We start from the raw sequence: 13,167 nt of genomic DNA on the forward strand, positions 1-13,167 counted from the left end.
TCCTGAGATCATTGACCAGGAGAGGAAGGTGTTGGGCTCATCAGTTGAGAATCTCATGAAACTGAACAGTCCGATTCCTCCAATGCAACCTGAAAGACAGGAAAGGAGCGAAGGTCAAGAGATGAGGTCTGTTAAAGTTGGACCCCAAAGTGGTAGGGAGTTTATCCCTAGGTAGTTAGGCTCTTGAGTTTTCAGCTGTCAGGCCACAATAACCATGCAAACACATATCAAAACTCAACACAGAAGGGGGGAAACCCAGGGGTGTGACATGGGACAAAAGATGATTGTGGTTCAACTTTCTGGCCAGCTAATAACGTTTCCAACTTTCCAGTTTTGCATCCTCCAACCAACAGTCCATCACAATTACATGTCTTCTGATCACCTCTAGCTCTTGAGGAGGGTGGTCATTTCCCCTCTGTAACACCTGTTTTTGTTTGCTGCTTTCTTTTGTAAAAAAAAAATGTTTTTGAACAGCTGCAAATATCCATGCTTTGTAATACAGGTAGTCCCCAGTTTAAGAACGAGTTCCGTTCCCAAGGTCTGTCCTTAAATCAAATTTGTACATAAGCTGGAACAGTATTATTGTATAATACTGTATAAGTAAGATTGTGTAATGAACTCGAACCATTGTGTATTTAAGTCGACTATTTATTTATTTATTTATATTTCAAATTTAGACACTGTCCATCTCATGAGGAAGTTCCGTTCTTAACTATGGGTCGTCTGTAACCCAGGCGTTCTTAACCTGGGGACTACCTGTAGTTTGGTTCACTTCTGCTAAGTCCAGATCCAACAGCGTTATCACCATGCAATGAGGGTGCAAATTCAGCTTGGCAGGATCTATCTATGACTCCGCCGTGGCTCATTTGGAAGGCTGGAATGGATTTGTGCGATGCTGTCTTTGTATGGAAACCCCCTTTGGGGCTGGAGCTGGTTTAAATCACTTCCATCTTCCTGCAAGGAACATTTGGGAATCGAAGTGGGGTGTGTGGGTGGTGTTGTTTTCTTACCTGAAAAGAAACTCAGGCTGATGGCTAGGTCAGAGTGGGAGATCTTCTTTGATGTCGGAACAATAGTGAGTGAAATCATTCCGAAGATCACAGCCCCGTAGCAAGCTAAAGCAGAGATCAGCATTGAAATGATAGAGATGATGATATAGACTAGAAGAAAAAGAGAAAGCCGGTTGTGAAAAGTCAGCCTAGAATCACCTTCTATTCCCCAGGCAGGTCTGCAGCCTTCCACCTCCATTTAGCCTTTCACCTCAGCGTCAGTTTAGTTCCTTCTGCATGCAAAGAGGCTGAGAAAGATCACAGAGGAGCTCTATCTGGAAGTTTTCAGGAAATGCTGAATGATTCCTGTTGCTCTTTTGAAAGCTTCCCAGAAGGGAATCTGTATGGTGAAGTGCTGCTGGGACTGGGGAGACCCAGGTTCAAGTCCCTATAGGGCATTCAGACGATGAAATGTAGTTTGGGAGCCATAATGCAAAAGCTGAGATTTGTGTACGTGTATCAGAGGTCAGGGCGTAAGGATGGGGGGTTGTGCCATGATGTTACCACGTGCGTGTCATTTGGATGTAATCTCAGTTTGCTGCTAACACCTATGGTTTAAAAACAGGGACCTACAGAACAGAGTTACTAGCAAAAGTTACCAAATGAATTCCTGTTTCCTTTCTGAAATATTAACAGTTAACCAGCAGATGGAGATAAAGACTCAGGGAGAAGCAGGCAAGACTCTAAATACTGTCTGAAGCGATATTTGCAAGTTTAGGATTTTAAAAACAAATTTGTTGGGGTTTAGGATTTTAAGAACAAACTACTGGGATTTTTTTTTCCTGCATATGCCCTCAGCAAACTAAGCATGGGATAAGCCCTATCCGGCTCCCCATTTGGAGTGTCAGAAGAACTGATTGCTTGATTTTTTTGGAAGGCCGGTTACATAAAGGTATATCCTTTAAAACAGGGTTCCTCAACCTCAGCAGCTTTAAGATGGGTGGTCTTCAACTCCCAGAATTCCCCTGGCTGGGGAATTCTGGGAGTTGAAGTCCACCCATCTTAAAGCTGCTGAGGTTGAGGAACCCTGCTTTAAAAGAATTGCAAAATTGGCCCAGAGATTTACGTGATGGGCATGTGGGTGGCATTATCGGCAGTAGCCAGTAGGTGCCTTCTGCCTACCCATTCGATAGGGCTACTTTGAAAACTTAAAGAACCACTGATATTCTTCCTTTAGAGCTCATCCAGGGAAGAAAGGAACATCACGGACATCAAAAAAAACAAGGAGAGGTGCTGCCAGAACATGTTTCATACTCTTTCAGTGATCTAGCTGTTTCAATATTCTTTCTTATCAGGACCCACAATAGACCTCCTTGTTGCAAATGCAGTGTGTCTAAAGCAGCGTTTCTCAACCTTGGCGGCTTTAAGCTGTGTGGGCTTCAACTCCCAGAATTCCCCAGCCAGTATGGGGAACCCGAAGCTGCAGGCTATATACATGAAAAAAAGGTTTTGGTTCTGGTTCTGGGTCCAGCCTACAGGAACCAGAAGCTGCAGGCTATAAAAATGAGAAAAACGTTTGCCATTAGCAGCTGTGCCTCTATGCCAAAGTCCAGCAACACGTTGAAAAAGCAGTAACTGTACTGCATAAGCTTTTTAAACAGGTTCTGAGAAGGAGGCAGGTTGGATAATCAGATTCTGCTTCTGATGGCATTGAACAAGCTTTTTGCCCATTTCACCCCTTCATGGCCCCGTGCCCCCCCCCCGGCAGCATCGGATTGCTTCTGATTCCTGCTTTTAACTAACTTACTTATTTATTGTTTTTCTGTTGTCTTTTCTCTGAGCTCAAGGTAGTGTCTTTGGAGAGAGGGGGCAATCTCCCCTAATTATATCCCTGGAATGACAACCCTCTAAGGTAGATTGGACTGAAAAAGAAAGATTGGACCAATGCTGCCCACTCATCTCCATAGTTACAGGAAACATGAGCCTGGTCTCTGTACTCCAGGTCCAACATCTCTGCTGCTATTATATTAATTTATGAGATGTATCTGCCACCTCAGTCCAAACCAACAGTCGGATGGATTAGTTGCATCTGTGGCTCTGGGACTATTTTCCCATCTTTTTTCACCAGCAAGCCCCTCCTAGAAAACTTGGAGATTATTTCAAACGGTTTATTAAAACTGGAGCGGCTGGGCGGATGGAGCCAGGACCATTTGGCTGGCCACACGTTCTTTTTGTAAAGCGTATTGGCTCTCGGGCAAGGTGGTGTCTTGCCTTTCCCATTGCTGAGCGAAAGCAGAATAATGGTGAATAGGGGGGTGGTCCAGAGAGGAACAGGGCCTGCTCAAACCAAGCAGTGCTGCAACCCGGACTTTTCTAGTGGCTGCATGTTCAAAGTTCTGACGATTCCATAGCCCTTACATGGCACTTCTTTCAGAGGGGTGCATTTCCCTGCCTGGCAGTCTACCCACAATCCCCGGAAGATGAAGATGCCCCGGACAAATCTTTTGACCCAGTATTCCGTGGAGATTGTTATCATCAGCAGGCAAGTAGCTATGCAAGAGAAGAAGATCCCACCCAGGCGGACCCAGTCAAAGGCCTTCAGGTTCTTGAACCACACAATTACAGGCCAGTTGGAAAGGGGCTCCAGGTAACGGTTCATAACGATGGGTCAGTGGAAGGAGCTAGACCGAACGCTCTCTCTTCCAGGCTCCAGGAAGGATTTCCTTGAGGATGGACGGTATAGAACCCCCACCCACGCAGGAATGCCTGGGCCTTTTAGACTGCTAAGTTTTACCCAGAACCTTTCTTGAGAAATATACAGTAGTGAGGCAGGACAGCGTTTCCATAGTAACTCCAGTGTTCTGGAAGTTCTGCAGAAGCTTGGTTAGCAGGCTACTTCCATTGGAAGTCCATGGTTCCAGCTGCTTTGCCAAAACGACAAAAGCCACATTGCGCCATGGCACTGTAAGCTTGGGACGTGCATGCAATGTAAGGAGGCCCACTCAAAGGGGCTCGGTCTTCCCAACGGGCAGTGCTGCTTTTGTCAGACGGACTTGTTGGATCCCCCGTGGGCACCGCTGAAGCCCACTACAGCAACCAGAAAACTCTTCTGCTGAGGATTAGCAGAGGAGAGAGTCACCTCTTCAGTAGCCTGCTGCATTTCTGTGTCATGAGCTGATTGCTTTATTACCTGTACGCAGATATTCTTTGTGCTGATGGCTGCCAAAGTAATGATTAAATCGGAAGAAAGCCTTCTGGTACTCCTATATTTGCCCAGAAGGAAATCTCACACGATTCCTTGTTGCTTACTCCCATAAAAGTAGAATTCTGACCCTCTAAGGCAGTGTTTCAACTCCCAGAATTCCAGAAATGGCTAGCTGGGGAACTCTGGGAATTGAAGTCCACACGTCTTCAAGTTGCCAAGATTGAGAAACACTGCTCTAAGGGAAACTTTTCCATAGGTTATTAACATCTCATTGCACAGTAATCCTGCTATGGGTTGTTCAACGTGTAGAAATAAAAGGCAGAATTTAGACAGAGGAACTATTTAATTCAAGATACCAGAACACATACAAAGGCAGTCCTATGCAACCTGACATGGCTATTGCGTTCATCATTTAAAAAAACCCCAAAAAATCCATAAATCAGAATATATTGGACTGGAATGATTTGCCAGTGAATTGATATGGACACTTCCTGAAAAGTGCGTGAACAGAGGAAGGTCATTCCAGAGGAAAAGGACTAGTGAGGTAATCCTGCTTTAGAAATACTAAAGAGGATTTGCAAGTACTAAATTGTGCTCTAGAGCAGTGCTTCTCAACACTAGCTACTTTAAGATATGTAGACTTCAACTCCCAGAATTCCCCAGTGTGCTGGGAATTCAGGGAGATTAAGTCCACATATTTTAAAGTTGCCTAGGTTGAGAACAGCTCTAGAGAACAGTCTAATGGATAGTGTTGGTACGTAGATAGATAGACAGACAGGCAGACAGGATGTGTCTCGCTACACTGCCCAACTCTTCAAAATAAGAAATATTTCCCTTTGAGTTATGGTATGAATAATTCTCTCCCCTAAAAGCAGCCTAATTTCCATTTGAGTGATTATTGTAGATCAGTGTTTCTCATGCTCAGCAAGTTTAAGATGTGTGGACTCCAACTCCCGGAATTCCCCAGCCAGCATGCTGGCTGGGGAATTCTGGGAGTTGGAGCCCACACATCTTAAAGTCGCTGAGGTTGAGAAACACTGCTGTAGATTATACTTTGGGAACTGCAGTATTCTTCTGGGTTCTAGCCAAGGAACTGAGCAATTTCCTGACTAATCATCTCTAACTTGACACCCTTGGGATGTTTTTGGACCACAGCTCCCATCTGCCCAGCCAAACAACCAACGGTAGACGGGCTGCAGGAATTATGGAAGCTCTTGCTAAAAATGATGCCCTTGGACAATGACAAAGACATAGAATGGAAGGAAAGGGGGCTGAAAATTGTAGATTTTAGAAGGCTACCCTAGAGCATGCCCCAGAATCCTGCCCCAAACACATTTGGTAGGCCACTGGGTAGTCTTCCTTGGCAAGCAAGCTAATTATCAAAAGCATTCTTGGCTTCAGTGAACAAGCCACCGCTCTACAAAAGACAAGATAAAAGGTTTCGAAAGTGAGCAATAAAGTTGTACAGCTGAGCAATGTCCTGGAGGTGGCGAGATCCATTGGTACAGGAGAAGCAGGAGGCATCTTGTCGAGAGAAAGCACTTCTGTACATTTTTGCTTTCTCTCTTGTTGACTGAGATGTTCATATACTTTCATAGCCAGAAGATGGAGAGTTCAAGGAGGCAAAGTGGTTGAATAGGCCTGCAAGGTGAGAGAATGAGAGCATATAAAGAACCAAGAGGGTGAGCTTGAGATGCTAAAGCCAACCTTAAGTCACACAGGCATAATTGTTTATGAATTACACAACCCTAAGGTTGTGTTGAGCACGTGCAAAGATGATAACCCACTGTCCTATAAATACAGGGAGTCCCCAGGTTAAGAACACCTGGTTTAAGGATGATCCTTAGTTAAGAATGGCGCCTATTGTAGCAAAATTTGAGTTAAATACATAATGGTTTAATTTCACAATACTACTTATACAGTATTATACAACATTGTTCTGGCTTACATACAACTTCGACTTAAGGACAGACCTTGGGAAGGAAACTCATTCTTGAACCGGGGATTACCTGTATATTATTCTTCCTTTCCACCAAATGCAAAGAAGTTTTTTTTAAAAAAAATGGGTGGAGAGTGCAATTCTCTTGAAAAGGCAAATGCTTCCTGCCTTGTGAAAGATGCTCTGAGCCTGAACTGGCTTGCCAAAGATTAATTGGTCTCTTGATTATTTCCTAAGTCAGGGATGGCAGGGATCCATTGGGCTGAAGGAAAGAGTGCAAGGCATTTCCTCTGGGAGTCAAAGCAACTTAAATGTTTAAAAATATCCTCTGTTCCCAAGGCGATGACCCTTTGTCCTATAATATATAGTGTTTATCATTGGATTATATTATTGCTCTGAGTGTTTTTATCTACAAACCATCCAGAGTTGCTGGAAGTTGGGTGGAATAAAAATTTAATAAATAAATAACAGAGATTCTCTTTTCACCATCATGGTTTGGATCTTCCCTGCAATCTGTTTCCTCCCCCCATAATCCATAGACCCAGCCTTTCTCAAACTTGGCGACTTTAAGATGAGTGGACTTCAACTCCCAGAATTCCCCAGCCAGCCATGCTGGCTGGGGAATTCTGGAAGTTGAAGTCCACTCATCTTAAAGTTGCCAAGTTTGAGAAACACTCCCGTAGACTCACCAGCCAAGAGAAACAGGGGGAAAGCTGTCCATCCAGAGTAGAAAGACCATGCAAAGGTGACCTGGATTTGAGGGGATGGGTTCTCATTCCACGTTTCAGCAGTATACACAGTTAGGGCTATCAGAGTGAAGATTCCTTTAAAAGAGCAGAGAGAAGATCAGTGCTGGTTAATACTGATTAAGAGCTGTGCTGACTCACCCGTGGGTTTTTTTCCCCCCCACTTTGGCTTACACATACATTGCACACAAAATATCTGCATCTTTTGGACACAAAACGTTTAAGGCCCTGAACTCACACCTTGGCTACATTCACGCATCACTCTTAGCCCGTTTCCTGAGTTTGCATGTTCCACTGAATCATGAACTAAACCAATGGGCTGAGTTGATACAACATATCAGCTTCAGATTTTTCATCCTCTTGGACTCTCCTTCTCCTTTTTAGTAATGATTTTAATTAACGTTTTATGTATTTATATATATTTATGTTTTTAATGTTTGTTGTGAATCGCCCAGAGTTCCCCCATTGGGGGGGAGATGGGTGGTTGAAAAATTTAATAAACAAACAAACATGCTAAGCCGTAGAAAACCAGGTTTTCTACTAACTAAACCTAGACGGTTGTGGGAAAGCATTTGCTGGCCTTTCCTTGGTTAAGTGTATTATATGAACATAACCACATGATTATAGTCACCGTCTTCTGAAAGATCTTTTATGTGTCTGCTTTCGTTTTCAGCTCCTGAAGACTTTTGGAAGGGATAAGTCATGATTGTGAAACCAGTTTCACCTTCATCAAGTGGACATACCCCAAAGAAGATATCAGCCTCTATCACCAGCTTTGGTGGGGAATGTTCTTGGCTTCCTTTGGCCCTTTCCCTTTTAGGATCTACAACAGAGGTTCTTCATTTACTCAGCCTGGACAGCAGTTTGATCTGATGGATGGACAGAAGGGATGTTTTTTCTTCCATAGCAGTCACTCTCTGGAAAACTTTGGCAGGTGCAGTCCACCAACCCCATTACTAACATCCTCTAGGGATCAATCACACCCTTGTTTTCTAAGCTTTTCTCTTAAGTTGCATCTTTTTTGTTGTTGTTGTTAGTGGTTAAGTCATGTCTGACTCTTCGTGACCCCATGAACCATGTCGCGCCAGGCCTTCCTGTCCTTCACTGCCTCCTGGAGTCTGCTCAATTTCATGTTCATTGCTTTGCTGATGCTATCTAACCATCTCATCCTCTGCCATCCCCTTCTCCTTTTGCCTTCAATCTTTCCCAGCATCAGGTCTTTTCCAAAGAGTCCTCTCTTCACATTAGGTGACCAAAGTATCTGAGCTTGAGCTTCATTATCAATCCTTCCAATGAGCAGTCAGGGTGGATTTCCTTTAAGATTGACTGGTTTGACCTCCTAGTAGTTCAAGGGACTCTTAAGAGTCTTCTCCAGCACCACAGTTCAAAGGCATCAATTCTTCGGCGCTTGAAGCAATTGCTGTCCTGTAAAGTTGCATCTTTACAGGTCAGCAATTGCTTCTAGTTGTTAGTATTGAGGGGCAGGATATCTGCTTTGCTACCAAAGGCTTCAACTTAATGCTGATTGTTGGGGAAGGCAGTTGAAGCCTCTTTTGAATAGTCATTGAAAAAGGAGCCTTTTCTCCCCATCTTTGAACCTACCCAGATCCTTCCAGGAAAGGGTACCTTGTATTCTGTTTCGGACCGCCCCTTTGGTAACACCTACCAGCCACGTAGGCAGCCACGGAAGCAATCCAGGGCTTGCCCAGGATACCACACATCGAAGGCCTGAAGGTGGCAATAAGAAAGAAGTGTAATGCCAGTGCCATCAGGGAAGCCAAAATCAGGAACACACGGGTAGCTGTGATGTAGCCTGTAAGCAAAGTTATAGATACAAAAAGTCACATCTCTTTATAACCCTTATTACAGCAATATATCAGAGCATCCTCACCCCCGGTAGATTACTTGCTCAGAAAATTTTCTAACTAGTTCAGAAAATTTCTGAATAATTATTCAGAAAATTTCTGAACTCCCTTCCAGAAAGGGAGCCATCAGCAGAGGCTTGTAGCCTCATCACTTTGCCACTAGAGTACTGCAGTTTCCTCCACATGAGCCTGCCTTTGAAGACCAGAAACGGCAGTGGGTACAAAATGTAGTGGCCTCGGTACCGGTGGGTGTTACACACTAAGAGCACATTACGTCTTGGTTACCAGTAGATGTCTGGATACACTTCAAAGTGCTGGTTTTGGTCTATAAAACCCTACATGGTTTGTTCCACTTGAATTGGCCTCTCCCGTAGTACATTCTTCCTAGAAAAAGACTTGAGTTATACCCCTTTCTGGGAAATAGGCAAATGGTAGCCAGAGGGTGATGTTTTTCAGTCACTGGTCGGCCCATATGGAATAGCCTCTCTTAGAATTAAGACTTGCTCCATCCCTTTGGACATTCCAGAAGTCTTTTCCCATTACTCTTCTTATCATCATTATTAGCACATTTTCCTAATGCTGATTAGGAATGGGTTATTCTATTTTACTTACATTCGCCATGGAGGCTTTAAGTTGGTTTATCTATGTTTTTAGCACTGATTGCTTTGTAAACCACCTCGAGTCTGCCACTGATTTGGCAGTACATAAATGCAGTCAATGCAAGGGACACGAAGCTATGCAGACGTGCAGGGAGGTCAGGCTGCTCTGCCGAGGAGCTTCAAAGAGGTGTTTGGTCTGATGGAGAGCTGAGGAGAAGTCTCACTTGTTGAGACTTTGCCCCGTGCTATTGTCTTCCTTGCTATTTTTGAAATCAGTGGGTGTTTTAAGATGCGACTGAGTGATTGTTGCTGTTGGGATCTGCCACAAAGCGATGTTTTCGCTTATTTGTGGAGGAGAGGCAGAGTAAAAACGTTTTAAATAAGGGATACGTTTAAAACACACACACAAGCTTTTGCTGATGCTCCCTATCAGGAAGCCTTAGAACAATTTGAAGGCCTCCCTGCCATAAATCTTACCAAAAGTCTCCTTGAGAACAAAGCATTGGCTTTTGGCTGGTCTGAGGTTCATGCAGAACTGCCACAGCCCACTGTGGGATGTCCCTGCGGCAGAAAAAGATGCTTTCCAGTAATCGGTGCTGAGCGCCATCAAGAGCAGGATGGCGCTGAAGGATGCCATCAGCACACTGAAGATTCTGCAACACAGCATCTTGATGCCCAGATAAAGGAGTTTCAGCCGTCACTTTGCTTTAGTGTCCAGCCTTGAGAAAGCCTAAAAGGAAAAAAAAAAAAAACCCAGAGAGAAAATTGAGACAACTTGTCCCCAGAAGCTCACGGGACACACATGGAACAGCATTAGAAGAACAATGAGCTGTGAGTATGTGAGTGTGAGTATGTGTGTATGGTTTTCACTGTTTACTGCCTCTGTTGGTGCAGGAGAGCATAGTGATGTCACTGGAGTGGATGGGATCAAGAGAACCCCTCCTAGGATTTTGTTTTGATTTTAAAGACAAATTCACACAACCTCTGTTACTAGATCCAGAGGAGCTTAGTTTAAACCCCCAACAGTTCCAAGACTGGTTGGGTCTAAATGCCTTCCTGGTGAGGCTAATTGTCTAAACAGCTTACCAGGAAGTGGATTGCCACGTTCCCCTTGCAAGACAGAAACAAACCCCTAGAGAGACCACCCCACCCCCTCCGGAAGCAACAGAAAGAGGTTGGATGGGCAAAGCCTTTCAGATTCTGATTATGCTGGCACCATTACTGATCCCACCACGGTGGAACGTCATTTAAGCAGGTTCATTGTTGGATGGGAGAGGGAGAGGAAAGAAAATCTTACTCCCATGTCCCTCAGTTGTGCCTTGAGTTGCAAAACAGAATGAAAAAAAAAAAGAGTCATGCTGCTGAAAAATCATCATTTTGCTTGCAAATCCAAAGGCTTCAGCCAATACTGTTCTGGGATCTGCAAAAGTGTGGCACATGGGGGCACGCAGACCAGGGATTCCCACCCCTGCATTAGAAGGCCACATGAAATGGGAGGGGAAGGGAGTTCACAGATGGAACGAAGCTGGCTGGCATCTTCTTTTTACAGCATCTCTTTTTCCTTCCCTGGGTGCCCCATTGTGTTTCTTCCAGATAGGACATGAATGGGATCCTTGGAAGCAATCATTCCCCTGTTAATTTATAATCATCATGCTTCTTTTTCTTCTTTTCTTTTACTGCATGGTAAAATGGTTGAGGCAATGGCAGGGACGCGAGGGGGCACATGATGGAAGCCCCTCTAAAGCCTCAGAGTCGTTCCAGAACAGGGTTCAGAGCGGTCCGCAGCAGCAAAGGGTAAAGGCAACGATGAATATTCTTGCTCTGGAAGGAGGTGGGCTGAGGGCCGAGGGCTCTGTGGTTACTTGCAGCCTTTTGCAGAGTCAAACGTGGAGTTCATTTCAAGCCACTTCCGGGACCCTTTTTACACACACAGCTCAGAGTTTGAACGTGTGGGTTTAGAAGATGGGGACTGGCGGGAGGGACACGCCTCTCTTCTGAAACCCAACGCCCGGTTGATTTCTCAAGTGGTGTGATCAGCTATAGCAGTGTTTCTCAAGCTTGGCCACTTTAAGTTGTGTGGCCTTAACTGCCAGAATTCCCCAGCCAGCATGGGTGGAATTATGCATTTTTGAGCATCTTTCTATAATTCATTTATTTTTTAGATTTTTATCCCGCCTCTATTATTTTTTTATAAATAACTCAAGCTGGTGAACATACATAATCCTCCTTCCTCCTCCTTTTTTCCCCACCACAACAACCCTGTGAGGTGGGTTGGGCTGAGAGACAGGGACAGGCCCAAAGCCACCCAGCCGGCTTTCATGCCTCAGGTGGGACTCGAACTCACCGTCTCCTGCTTTCTAGCCTGGTGCCTTCACCCCTAGACCAAACTGGCTCTCACAAAGAGGGTTCCAGTAATAATTCATACTAAGGTACGGGCTGCGCTACAGAAAAGAAAAGATTCCGTCGAAAACTTTTACAGGGTAAATTTTGAAACAGAAGACGTGTTGTTTTTCAGAAAACCACAAGTTAACTCAGTCAATCCTGGTATTTTTAGTACACCCATTTTATCATGCTGCTTCATTCAGGGATAATGTTCCCCCATTTTTACCTTTCTTGATTAAAGAAACTGTAATGCATGCAACATTTAGGTAAATAGTGTTTATATTCTACAGGCTCAGAAAATTTCCTTTCCTGTTGCTTTTTTCTTTCTCATTCCCTTTTCCTTTTTCCCTTTTGTGAAGGGAGAGTAGCTGTTTCTTTTTAATTGAAAGTCTACCACCAGGCCAGTTTATGGTCATGCGGGCTGTGAAGGATGGAACTTGCAATCTAACACAACCAGAAGCCCCAGTTTAAAGAAGGCAAAGTTAAATAAGCAAACCCCATCCTTTGCTTCTGTTCTCGTTAATTTTGGAATTGGAGAAACTCGTCTTGCTGTGGATTTTCATTATTTCAGCTCATTATTTCTCTGCAAGGCGAGCCAAGGAAGCAGAACAAGAACCTGGATGTGATCGTTGGTGTGAGTGTTTCAAAAGACTTCTTGTGCTACTTTATCGACTGGTATTGTGTGCTCCCAGGGAGAAAATGGAAGAAACAGGAAGAAGGACGGTTGCACCAGCTCTGCTTAAGAACCAGGTCTTTTCTTCCACAGATACAAGTCATTCTATTAAGCCTCAGCCGATAGACATGCAGAGCTAATGAGTGATAGAAACTGTATGAAGCTCAGTATAAGAAATGCTAACTTGAAGAATCCCTAGAGAGAAGTTGATTTCCTCTTTGGTAAGGAATTTAAATGAAGACTCAATGGAAGTTTGGTTTCATGCAGCTTTATCCTGGGGTCTGCACGGCAGCACCCAGGGGCCAGAGTAAGTCCCTAGTTCCAAGTGGCAGCACACCCTCCATAGGTATAAAATAAAACCACTGAAAAAAATCTCACGGTTAATATTAGTCTCCTTAGAGCTGCAGTACTGTTGAAGGGAGAAGCTTCTCCTGACTGCTGTTTGCCCCTTATGGTTGAGGTGAATGCATTAGAATTGGGCAGAAATGTTTGTCAGTCAGCCCCCAAAACTGTTTTTAACCTTTAGATTGTCCCTTGTGCCCAAGCCTTTTTCTTTTCCTCCTCTGAAAAGGTGAGAGAAAACTAGGGGTATTGCCATCCTTACCTGAATCTTCTTGTAGAGTTCTCTTCTGGGATGGTGATGACCTGGAGAACCTGAGGGAGAATAAAGGCTGAAGGAAGAAGATTTGAGAGGAGGAAAGAGCCCCCCCAAATACTGTAGCTGTAAAGGTTGAAGAGTTAGGAAAGCTGAGGTATGGTCCTGTCTGGA

At 44.2% G+C, this 13,167-nt stretch overlaps 1 protein-coding gene across 2 annotated transcripts; it reads right to left on the reverse strand.

Annotated features, from left to right (window-relative positions):
• Positions 1-5,219: 5,219 nt before the first annotated feature.
• LOC103064068 (protein NKG7) lies at positions 5,220-13,167 on the reverse strand. 2 transcript variants are annotated; one of them, XM_007436822.4, is made up of 5 exons: positions 13,003-13,167; positions 9,821-10,073; positions 8,546-8,692; positions 6,823-6,957; positions 5,220-5,835 (listed from the first exon to the last, which is right to left on the reverse strand). In XM_007436822.4, the coding sequence occupies exons 2-5, from the start codon at positions 10,008-10,010 to the stop codon at positions 5,777-5,779; spliced, it is 531 nt and encodes a 176-aa protein (XP_007436884.1). In that variant the 5' UTR covers positions 10,011-10,073; positions 13,003-13,167; the 3' UTR covers positions 5,220-5,776. The 2 variants fall into 2 exon arrangements, with proteins under 2 accessions (XP_007436884.1, XP_087996098.1); XM_088139972.1 differs by lacking the exon at positions 13,003-13,167 and having other exon boundaries at positions 9,821-10,188.

The sequence above is a fragment of the Python bivittatus genome, unplaced genomic scaffold (assembly GCF_059951505.1).
Source record: "Python bivittatus isolate LINGU-HERP-01145 unplaced genomic scaffold, Pbiv_v1 ctg000310_np1212, whole genome shotgun sequence".
Taxonomy (NCBI): Eukaryota; Metazoa; Chordata; class Lepidosauria; order Squamata; family Pythonidae; genus Python; species Python bivittatus.

Coding starts and splice junctions, on each gene's coding strand:
- LOC103064068 (XM_007436822.4), bottom strand. CDS start 10,010: ATGCTGTGTTGCAGAATCTTCAGTGTGCTGATGGCATCCTTCAGCGCC. Junction 6,958..8,545: donor CGTGGCTGCCTACGTGGCTG/GTAGGTGTTACC, acceptor GCTCTTTTAAAG/GAATCTTCACTCTGATAGCC. Junction 5,836..6,822: donor CCCCCTGTTTCTCTTGGCTG/GTGAGTCTACGG, acceptor CTCACCTTGCAG/GCCTATTCAACCACTTTGCC.